Raw genomic sequence first — 12,620 nt, forward strand, 5'->3', positions numbered from 1 at the left:
AAATCCCCCACAATAACCAGGGACTGTAAGTAGAGGCTGCTATCAGCTACCTTCCAGCTAAAATGGACTGCAAGAGCAGCCTTCAGTTAATTCAAGGCCCATTGTACTGACGTGCTGTCAAGCCCTACAAAGTACTGGCCCTTGCAAAGTACTCAGACAGAAGCCTCATCTCTTGATCTCACCACCTAAGTGAAGTCTGAAATTACCTCTGTGGTTTACTGAGTGTAAAACAATTATGCACCAGATCACTGTGGAGTCTGCACTTGCAACGATTATCTGTGTACTCCAGTTCTGTCAATGAGTTTATGCATGTCTACACATCTGGGAAAATAACATACATGCATTCACCTAGCACACAAATACCACAAGCATCTTTGCAAATATTTGTATCAGATGCCTGCAGGCTATAAACATGAGACTTTCTTATTTTCTATGTACATAAAGGCCAGAGTCAAAGTTGATTTTCACCTTTAATAAGCTCATGATTCTTTGTTTCTTAATACTCTGTAAAAAGGTATTACAGATCGATAGATTATTGCAGTGACTTCTGAAGAATACGGACAGCCATGAGGCTGAAACTACAATATCATATACATTATGTAGTCATTGATGCTATCTACTACAGCATGAAGAAAAATACTTTTAAAATAAACAATATTTAACTGAAAACAGAAATGGAGCTTTCTTTCTCACAGTATGGTTACATATCTATATTCCAAGAATAACATTTAAAAAAATGCTAGATCTTGAAAGGCCATAGATAAAAAGAGTCATGATGAAGATGAACCAGTTTTGCCCAGAAATGCTATAACGAGCACACTGCACAGTTTTTTCAGCAAATCCTAGTTTTGCCAAGCTTTGAGAGGCAAAAGCCTGAAATGTAAAAGCTTGCAAATTGTCTAGCTAGTCCACTCGTCCTGCTCTGGAAGGCCCAGTAACCCACATTGCTTTACGACAGCGTGTCACCACAACCGTTCTTTGCTGACGTGAATGCCATTGGGAAGAGACGATTCAGGTCCTTACGATGCCAGGCCTAACAAAAAGCCTCCAACAAATCCACTGGACACAACGATGTTCTGTTTGATAAATTCTGTTGACTGAGAAGAAAAATAATACTTGTAAAGAAGTCAGTTGTGTCTGATTTTAACATTTAATAGTTATCACAATTGTCTGTAAACAAGAACACTAAAATTATGGAGATGGGGAAGCAACATGTTTAAAAACATAAAGCTAGGTGGCAACTGCTGGCACCAATGGAGTGAAAACTGACTCCCAGCTGCCTTTAACAATGTATGTAAAATACAGTTATCATTTTAAAAGTCAAAATACAGGGGAACTGTCATAGAAATTGCACGCTAACGCCACTCTTGTTTGGATTCAAACACGACAGATGTTTTACAAACTCCCTTGGCAAAAAAAAAGCATGACCATCACCGTGACTTCAGTTTTAATCACATAAAAAACTTTTAAAAAATACTGGTTTTTGGAAGGTGAGATAATTGAAAAAGAAATACACTTCACTCCATTATGAGCCAGTTTCCTAACAACTTAATGCTACAAAAAACACTTGTGTGACATGTGTACAATATTTCATGAAGTAATAGCACAGAGTATAACATGTCATATCAAACATGTGCGATTTCATAAATCCTCCACTACAAACACTTCAGATTGGCTACTAGGACACAATTAGAAGAAAGTAATATAATCTGGAAAAAAAAAAGAAAAAGAAAAAAAAAAGAAACAACCAAAAACCCCACCCTGTCCCACCCATTTCTGCATGGCAATGGAGAAGTTAAGCTATTTGGGATATAGAAGAAGCTAGAAAAAGCCCGCCTCTCTTGAACTTCCAGTTCACAGTCACATTAAAATCTAAGGTAATTTTTATCAACGTATGTGCAACTCCATATAGGTTAAATCTGAGATGTCAAAACTCTTAACTAAAGAGCGTCAGCGTGGCTGCTGTTAAATTGCACACAGCATATTCCAAGTCAGGATTCACAGTTACTGAGAAACTTAGACTGTCTGTTTGAAATGTGCAAATATGTAAAAACAGGCTAAATATACACTATGTTTTATTTAAAAAAATAAAACTATTAAATTAAAGTCTTCAAATGACAGTATGAAATAGCCCCAGTAACACTGATCACAGACAATCTCTTTTCAACACAGAATGTAACTGACAGGTTCCGAAGTCAGATATTCTTTGAACTGTATAAAAATGAGATAAAACTCACAATTCTAGTTACTAAGCAGTTATAGCTTTTCTCCAGAAAGAAAAGTCTCAGTCTTTTGCAACCAAGTAATTTTGTTATCGGTTGACTATGAAGATTTGGGTTTTGTCTTTGCAGCTACCATGTTTTAACCAAAACACCCTTAACTTTTTACTGTGTCATGACCTTCCTGGCTTTCTCACTAGCCAGGAAACTTCACAGACGAACAGGCAAAGCCCGTTAAATGCATTAACTCTGAAGTTTGTGTGTCATCTTTAAGACTGAACAAAATAGAAAGCTATAGGAATAAAAGAGAGTACAATGTGGTAACTTTTAATAAAGTATACAGCCAGACCATTTCTTATGCCTTCCAGTTTTGCACCTGCATTTTCAACTAATCATCACCTGCAGCGGAAGGTAGGAAAAATTGGCTGCTAGAAAATGGTTTATCACCTTAGACTTACCTCTTCAATTAGAGTATTGATTTCAGGTGCTGCCTTATTTGCACGCTTTTTTAACTGTTTTTTTGCTTTGTTTACATCTTTCTCAACTCTCTTCCAGTCAACTTGTACATATCCACTATGACTAGCAATCTAGGAAAAATAAAGGGTATTTATTACAGCTGTAGTTAATATTTTATGAGTCAAAATACAGTATCTTAGTGCCTACAATTTTTTAAATTTTTAATTTTTTAATTACAGATATAGGAAAATACATTGTTCCCATTACAACAGGGAATCTCCTTCAAACACTAGTATTTTCCACAACAGCAATTTGAATTAGAACAAGCAATGACAAAGTTCAGTAGACTACTGTTAATTTTACCACTTCTCTATTGTTTAGTTATAATGTTTTAAATAACATTTTTCCTTCAGCATTTACTGTAACTTTACTTGCAAGAAAAGGAAAGAGAAAAGCATGTTCATAGGACAACAATTGTTTCATTTCATCTTCTTTCAGAATTGTGGAATACTGATTTGTGACAGGATATCTGGAATTAATCAGAATCATCCCTAGAAATACTGAAAATTATTATTTTATCCTACATCATTTAAACTGTCCAAGAAAAAAGTAAAAGAAGAGAATTCTCATACTTTCTACAAAGCCAACAAGTAGAAAAATAGCATTGCCTGTGTACAGCACCAGTTCTGTAACATCAGCAAAATAGGTAAGTTTTGGGGGATTGTTCATACCCCTTTACACTCAAAACTCCCAAAATGCTGAAACAACACCTGTAAGATTTTTAGCATGTTTAACCATCACCCCAACCCTTTGCCTTTTTTCTCTTACTCAGATTTGATCCTGGATAAAAGTAAGATGTTCTGTTACTTGACCAACACTGACAGTCCAACCAATTTCACAGAATCACAGAATGTTAGAGATTGGAAGGGACCTTGAAAGATCATCTAGTCCAATCCCCCTGCCGGAGCAGGAACACCTAGATCAGATCACACAGGAACACATCCAGGCGGGCTTTGAATGTCTCCAGAGAAGGAGACTCCACAACCTCTCTGGGCAGCCTGTTCCAGTGCTCTGTCACCCTCACCGTGAAGAAAATTTCCTTAAGATAATTCACAAAATAAATAAATATTTAAAAGATCATAGCTTAAAAAAAAAAAATGGGCAATTACTGTATGCTCTAGAGAGCAGTTAAAACAAACAACTCATTAGCTGGGAAAAAAGAGAGGAAAAAATCAAAACTAAGGATTACTGCTTTTTTTAGTGGCTACAACAAACACATACAGTCTACTAAATTTAAAGGTAAATGACTGTTATACAAAAAACAGTTTATGAAGAATAATATTTCTCAGATCCTCCTCAAGGTCATGTCTGGAAAATTCATGTAACTTATGTAACAGCGTTCTATGCAAATGGTACAATTTGTAAGTAAAATTCACAGACAATGAAGTTTTGTGGAACAGATATTTAAATATACAATTTATCCAGTATGGCATCAAAGGAAATGTTTGGCATCACTTCCAGGCATTGAATTTTATTTTTCACACAGTTCTTTCTACCAAATAGCTAAAATTAGACAATCTAACTTGTTTTAAAACAGCCACAATAATTAAGCAACATATTTCACCACAAACAAGAATTTAATGATCCTAAAAAACACCAAAGTAAATGAAGCAAGTGTCAGATAGATTTTTGTCTACATTAAAGTTCCTAAATGAAGTTCCTAAAAGACCACCTATATACAAAAGTAAACTTCACTTTCCATCTTTGAACAAGACTTAAAAAACAATTAACTGTAAAAATGCAAAATTAACTTACTATATACTATACTCTCCTTTACTTCATACCTCAGAATATAACAAATTCATTGATCTTGCCTGTCTATTATAAACCCATTTATCTACACAGCCAGTTGTGTTAGGCAGGGAGAACTAAGGACGGTCCATATGGTATGAAAACATGAACAAGTCACTGGATGACAAACCAGGAAAAAAACATGTTGCACATTGGAGTAATTTTTATATTATAAATTTAACATTACCACAAGAATTTCAAAAAGGCCCAAGTGCTGAATTGGTGCCTTTGAACTCATAAAACTGAGAATTAAAAATGGACTGATCTACCCTGTCCAACACAATGCAAGAAATGCTAATATAATAAAATCATACTACTTTTCTTCCTGAACTTGGTAGCAGAAATCTTAAGTTCTGCTTTTGAATTTTGTACACATCTATGATACAAGCAAGAGAGAACAAAGTTTTGAACACAAAATTTATAACTGAGAAGAAAAAAACACCAACTGTACTTCACTGCAGTGATAGTCAGACCCTGTGTCATATCTACTTTGGCTGCAGTTCTACTAATTATATAACTTTGTATGTAAGTGCAGACAGAAATAACCCCACTGAACTCAAATGTTGGTGAGACAGACTTACGTTTTTTGACCCTAATACATAAGAAAAAGCTTATTAGTTTACAACAGTAAATTTATGCAAATACAATTTCTTAAAGTTCATTAGTATTTTTAAACCCAGACACTACAATAACAAACTAAAATAATAATATTCCATTATCAGTTCCATACTTATATATTTTAAGGAGTCATATAGGTCTATGCATATAGATACATAAATTCTTAAAGACCCATATTGGGGGGATGTGTGTATATATCTCTACATACACAGAAATCTACCTATATGTGTATATGATAATAGAATAATATATATATTATACACATATCTCTCTCTCATGTATCACATTAGCAAAGTTTATTTTTGTTCAAGATCTTCCAGACCTGCTAAAAAAATAACAGATTTCTTCCAAAAAGGCAACTGAAAAAAAATACATTAACGTAGGATTACTAAAAATACATGCATCTTTCTCTACACTAATAAAAGATAACAGAGAATCAATTGAGAAGACCTCATTTTGGGGGCGATACTGGAGAGGCATGCAAGTACTTCATCACTGTGAAACATTATTAAGATAATGAGAAAAAAATGTTTAAGATCAAAAAAATTATATTGCAAAGTGGGACAAAAGAGTTTTAATTTCCTCAAAGACAAAATCTCTCATATTAAAAAGCCCAACCAAGCCCAGAAGCTACATGTGAGCTCCCTGTGATCAGCTGCTTGCGCAGCATACAGAAGCCATGTATACTTCCAGGTATTTTCTGGTATTTAGATAGATAGCAACCCCCATCACACTCAACCAGTTTCCAGAACAGATCTGTCAAGTCTCTAACTTCAATATACAAAGACAATGAGGGACTCAGTAACGATATGACATTTTTTGTAAGAGTTAAACTGCAGAGACTGTATCTTCAGCCACCATCTGCTGGCAAAGCTCCACCGTAACCAGTGAAACTACTCTGATTACAAAGGTGGAGAAATGATGCCCCTCCATTTCATGTCAAAACCTGCCAGAAATATGGTATTTCTTTAAAAGGCTAACTTCCAACTACCATTTGCTTTGACTATTCCACTGAATGCTCCCTCAAAGTCTGCAGACATCAACTGTGAAGTGGGATATTCAACGCAAAACTGAATACAACTCTTTCTTATTAAGTCCCCACTGCCAGAAGCATGTTGTTCTTTCCCCGCTTTGCTGAGATGCCACATCATCATCATGGCATGGTATCAACAAACCTCAGTACAATATACAGCCAAGGATATCTTTGAGTTTATTTTGCTTCTTGTGTTGTTTTCAAAGATTTACTTAGTTAGAAAATATTTTAATGGAGAATTAAATTGATCAATGACATGCTAATGGAATGAGGCAAAATATATTAGTGAAAGCAAAAATAACTGAACAAAAACACAATTTTATGACTAATAATAATAATTACAAAAGCAAACTGAAATTTGTATGTTGACTGCAGAGCAAAAAGCAACAAAACCATTATTAAGGATACAGGAGTTTAAAAACAGAGAGAACAGGCGCTCATTAAGAACAACTGTTTTTAACTAATTCATTATAGCAGAACCACGAGTTCATACTTCCCTACTCTTCAAGATTTCACTAAACTCTGTGCTGTATAAACTAGAAGTTATACAAGGAAAATCCCTTGCTTCCTATGAGAAATGAATTAAATTTTCCTTAATATAGCACATGAGTATTGGTCTTATATCAGCACACTTAAAGAGCTACATCTATTTCAATAAAACGACAGGGATAGTTAGGTTATCAAACTAGGCTGCTGACATACCCAACACAAAGATGTGATAACAGATCTTAACTTTGAAAACCTATGCAAATTCTGCAAATTCCTCAATGTAATTTTTATTCTCTTCCTCAGACTACTTTTTGTTTAATCTGTATTAAGACTGAGAAATTTCTAGATCACTTAAAAAAATCGGAAAAATCTTTTTTGTTGCTTGTACAAACTGACACTCCATAATATTGTTTTTGGTTTCCTACTGGATTTCTTCAGATGAAGCAATCACATGCTGAAGAAAAAATAATGCATTTTTTTTGTTTCAGGACTGAAATGCTTCACTGAATGGGCTTTAGCCAAGAATGTTGCTTTCTGTAGTTGTTCTTGTTTTAGCAGGTAATTACTATGTCAATATTGCCATCAGGGGTTGAAATGAAATCTGCAACTTCAGAGAAATTTACAGACAAAAAGGAAGTTTCTGGCCATGTGCTGAAACTCTCCTCTGCCCACTCAGGGGAAGCACTTAACATGCATTCATAGGGAAATTAAAATCACGATGTGTGATCTTTAAATGAAAAAATTGAAGACTACAGAAATGTAATTACACTACAGAATTTATGACTCAGCTTTAAAATGCAAAATGTTTTGAATTAAAATGAAAGACCAAGGCATTTACTTCATTCCCTTCCAAGAGAATCTGATCTTAATTAAAGATACAGACAACTCAATCAAAATATGCAACACATTTTTCCTCTTGGATAATATTGCTTTTCAGATACACTGTAAATGAGATCAACTAAGAAATCAGACACTCAAACAAACGGCAAACCTATTTTATGTATAGGAAAGCTCCCAAACTTCACAGCACAACAAGCAAAAATACTGCACATGTATCTTAAGCAATTTCTATTTTCCTTTGTCTATAGGTCTTAGTTTTAACTTTTCCGCTTCTGTAGTCAGAAGTACTAATGAAGGCACCTGCAGGCAACGTTCTGCCTGCTACCCCTGGATGCCAGGCCTCTGCTCTGTAGGCTCTCCAGTCATATTTAGATAAGAATGGCTATCAAAAGAATTAAGACCAATGGCACACATTATGGTAAGACAGATTCTGATCTTTAAGTCAACTAGATGAAAAACATGAAAGATCCGCTGCATATATATATATAAGATTTATTTCTTCCCTCATGATCCAGAAATGTACACTATTGGCTGAAGAAGTCCAGGGTACATGATCAGATTGATTCATTTGCTGTCAGAGTGCATTTTGACAAAATTCTAGATGAATTCTAGACCATTTCATCCAACCGAACAGAGGAATGCAACGAAGCTATCAGAAGTCAGCAAAGCTTCAGATGTTCAACAGATATAACTAGCAAATACAGCACGGGGAGAAAAATCATGGCTTCATAATGAGACCAGAGCACACCCTCCAAGCAACCGCCAAAGAAGCCTACTTCTTCTAAAGCACTGATAAAATTCTCAAACGTATTTCAAATAAACACAGCTTAAATTCCTTCATCTCCCTAACCACAGGTTTACAGGCAGTTCCTCTCATCTGGCAATACTGAATCACATCCAGCATCTCAGTTTCTCCACAGAGGTTTCTTTTGGCCCGCTACAAACTATTTCACAAGATAGAGTGGATTCTGATTAACCGCTGATTTTTAGAGGTCTATTTTGTACACAATATTCCATCTGAAATGTACGTTTTTGATTGATAAGACTAAAAAGAGGAAGTAGATAAGAAGCCTTGCTAATTAAATTTCACCCAACAGATGTGTTTTTCCTATTGTTTAGTAAATAACATTTGCCAACTTATAAAACATGAAATGCTACATACTTGAAGCAGAAGAAAGCCACCACCTACTGCAGTTGCTGCAAGCTTTCCAACTTTCTGGAACAAAAAACCTGCACACCTTGGGAGAACAAAACAAAAGAAAAAAAAAATCAGTCCAATGAAGTTGTCTGCTGAACAATGCCACACGTTAAAATTCCTGACTACAGCTATTACTATTTTTTTAATTTAACAAAGCAAATGTATCATTTCACATTTTAAAATTTTAAAATCAGAATATTTATTACCAAAAATATTTAATGTATAATATCTAACACAAGACAACATGAACAATGGTTGCTAGGTCATGGCCATCTGACGGCCCCTTTAAAGTAAGCCTGAGATAGATCTCCAGACCTTGTCTATACAAAAAAGCTGTATGCTGCTATTAAATGTAGCATGTTAATAAAGCACTGTATAATAACATAAAAACACCATTATAACTGTTCCCAAATGGAAGGCAAACATATTATACCATCATTACATTAACTGTATAATCCAGAACTTAAATATCTCAGGTAAAAAAAAATACATTGCTACCACAAGTGTTAAAATCAGTGGGGCCCCTCTACTGGGACATGGCCTTAGACTATTTTTAATGGATCAAAGCAATGAGAAAATCAGTATCTTGTTCACAGTCTCCAAACACTCGCATGTCAAATAGAGACTAGCACAGATATTCATATCATAGAACAGTTTGGGCAGGAAGGGACCTCTGGAGGCTGTCTGGTCCAGCCACCTTCCGAAAAGTGGGCCAGCTGCAAAGTCAGAGCCAACCTCCAAGCCAAATCAGCTTGCCCACGGTCCTAACTCAGGCAAGCCTTGAATGCTTCCAAGGCTGATGCTTCCATAACTTCTCTAGGCAACCCTGCTGGTGTCTGACCTGATCTGCCCCCCACCAGCCCACACACAGAGGGGAATTATTTTCCCCCTGCATATGAATAGTGAATTCATATTTACACACATGAATACACACACAGAGGTATATACACCTACAGATACTGAAAGATACAGTTTCCAGATCTTTCAATAAGCCAGTCTTTATGGATGCCAGATGAACTATTGCCTAGAAGCTTCAGAGTTTATGTATACATATGTAACTATTAAAAATAATTTTAAGGCTACAGAAGCAAATAAAAAAATTAGAATGAAAGCTCAGCCTACACTCCTCAAAGCCATACTGAGCCTGGACATGACAATTTCATTTTTAGTCTACTTCATCTTTCAAATCTTGCATAATTCTGTTTTAAAAGCTCCTGTGCTACCATAATGCTTTTCACTGAACTTAATTATTTTAGAATACTATAATAGACAAATACCATTCAAATACCTTTGACAAGTAACAAATGTCTTGACATAGCTGCTAAGACTGTGGCCACATTTTCCAGTTCAAGTTCTCATCTTTACTGTCTGGCTTTCACCATGAATTATTTTAGCAATAATTTTTAAATTATTTTTATTAACTATGCTGTGGTATCTCTCTTCAGTTAACGTGAGAGCAGACTGTTAATTTTTTCAAAAAAGCTCCAGCTGAATTTAGAGGAAAAAAGGTCTGTATAAAATGGGGCTCTTTATTAAAAGTATATTCTGACACACATTTTTTTACTTCATTTCTTTTACCTATAAAATATGTCTTAGCCATAATATCATAACTACATTTCTTAATCTATACTAGTAACAACACATGTTTTTGCATACAAACCAAAGATATATGCAGTAATTTTCCATTTTCTCCATGTACTCTTAAGAGTTCTCACATTTCCCCAAATCCTTTTCAGAATAACTGGGATGAGTTCCCTTAGCTAACTGGTGTTTTACCACTACAACAAAACACTTTAGAATGATGAGTCAGAGTAATGAGGCAAGAAATTGTTCACACATGAATAATCTTGATCAATGATAAAGGAAATCCCATTAGAGGAGATAAATTTATCTGCTTCAAATAGCCTTGGAAAGGGATCTTCCAAGAACAGTAGAAGGTCTAGCACAGTTATGAAAAGTGATGCTCCCTCACCAGCCAGTCACGCCGCCCATTACAATCTGGGTAGCTACAGAATATTTTTCTACAATTGGTCCTGAATTCCGGCCAAACACACGATTCCACCAATGGTGACGCCGTGCATATTCTGTTAAATCCAACACTTCATAGGAATCATCGTCACTTTCATGTTCTTGAAAGGAAAAATAAAGAAAAAAAGTTATTTTTTCATTTATACAGTAAATTAATAATCTATGTAAAAATCCCAAACAATAACAGTACCATTTTTGGTATTAAGTGGCTACGCAACGGTTTAAATTGCAGCATACAGGCTACCTATGGTCCAGCAGCTCACAGAACAAAGGATTTTGAGATTTTATGCCATAATCCTCAAGGTAAGGAGAAGAGTATAGAGACGGCATCATCTATAAAATCCATGACTGGCACAGAAAAGGTGAACAGGAATCTCCTACCTGCTTAAGTACAGAAACCATGAGGTATCAGATGGAACTAGGAGGTATCTGGTTCAATACAAAGAAAGGAAGTCTTCCTCTCCTTTTCTTCACCCCCCACTCCCTGGAAGCCCCGGTTAATTGGTGGAACAGCTCACTGCAGGATGCTGTAGGTACCAGAAGCTGATGTGAACTCCAAATAACAACTGAACAAATTAAAGGAAAAAAAAACATCCACCAAGGGCTGTCACACACAAATACAAAAACCATGGCTAATGAGGTCCTGGGCTGAAAATCATTAAAAACATTCTGAGAAACTATCACTACATGCTTACCCTGTTAAATCTTTCTTAGCTCATCCTGCTGCTGGCAGCTTTCAGACACAGGATGCTGGGCTTTCATCTGACCTACTACAATTGCTTTTATGATCTTAAGCAATGTGAAACATGTCTAGGTTATGAGAATGCACACCCATCTCTTCTGGATAGACAAAAACTTTGAAAGATTGAGAACTTCTGGCCTAGTGCTTTCCTCAGAGGGCTAGACGTTAGCATATGCTAACAAGCCAAGAACAGACACTTCTGTTCCTTTTCCACAACAGACAAAATGGATGAAGATGGGACTTCAATTAAGTTCCATACTTGCAGTACAATTCTGCCAACATTTTAAAAATAGGCCTCCTACAACTTCAAATTAGAGATCCTAAATACCACGTATACTCAAAGGTGAGAAATAGTTAAATCTTCTTTAAAAAAAAAGAATTAAAAGCATATCACAGTTCTGTGGACATCCACAAGGGAACTAAAGTCCACTTCAGTTAAATATATTTAAGGTGAAATGTAAGTTCAGCAACGATGCTGAGATATTCCAAAGAGGAAGGAAATTTAAATTACAACCTAGAATTACAAAGGCTGATTACAAAGAAAATCAGCAACTTTTTTAAACTCTTCCTACAAGTATGGGTAAAAGGTGAGAGAATGAAAGAAACACACACGTAGGTATGAATTCTTTCCCTCTATTATCACCCAAGTGTTCTTGACTAGTAAAACATAAAAAGCAAGACCCATAATGCTAAAAATGTTATTGAATCTTCTTTCTCTTCAACTTTGAGGTATCAAGTGCAAACTGTTTAACATCTTTAAACGACAAAGAACACAAAAGCATCCTCATAGACTGTTAGCTCTGTTAATTCAGCCCCCAAATTTTTCAAATCAGAACTCACACGAGTATTATCATGTCGCCTGGAAAATAATACTGCTAGAGCATTTTATATTGCTAAAAAAATACTCTTTCCTTGCAGGGTAATATTATGCATACTCTTCACGTCTGTGCACAGAGGCATTACACCATAAGGCGAACCCAATACACTTAAAGATCTGTACGTTAAAAGCTGTGGACACGACGGAGGCTCGGGAAAGCGTTCCTCGCCCCCCCTGCGCCCCGCAGGTTCAGCTCCGCAGCCCCCAGGGCCTCCGGCACCCGCGGCTGTCCGTCCCCGCGCTGCTGCCAGGGCTCTGCCGGCACTTCG

The 12,620-nt window shown here is 35.9% G+C and overlaps 1 protein-coding gene across 1 annotated transcript; it reads right to left on the bottom strand.

The window, feature by feature from the left end:
• Positions 1-461: 461 nt before the first annotated feature.
• On the bottom strand, positions 462-12,617 carry FUNDC1 (FUN14 domain containing 1; the record flags this gene model as incomplete). The annotated part of the gene is made up of 5 exons (XM_010087195.1): positions 462-1,097; positions 2,678-2,806; positions 8,669-8,744; positions 10,677-10,833; positions 12,572-12,617. Coding segments are annotated over 5 exons (486 nt in total), but the record flags the coding sequence as incomplete, so codon positions are not given.
• Between the last annotated feature and the right edge of the window lie 3 nt (positions 12,618-12,620).

This window comes from Pterocles gutturalis, unplaced genomic scaffold, assembly GCF_000699245.1.
Source record: "Pterocles gutturalis isolate BGI_N339 unplaced genomic scaffold, ASM69924v1 Scaffold51846, whole genome shotgun sequence".
In the NCBI taxonomy this organism is placed as follows: domain Eukaryota; kingdom Metazoa; phylum Chordata; class Aves; order Pterocliformes; family Pteroclidae; genus Pterocles; species Pterocles gutturalis.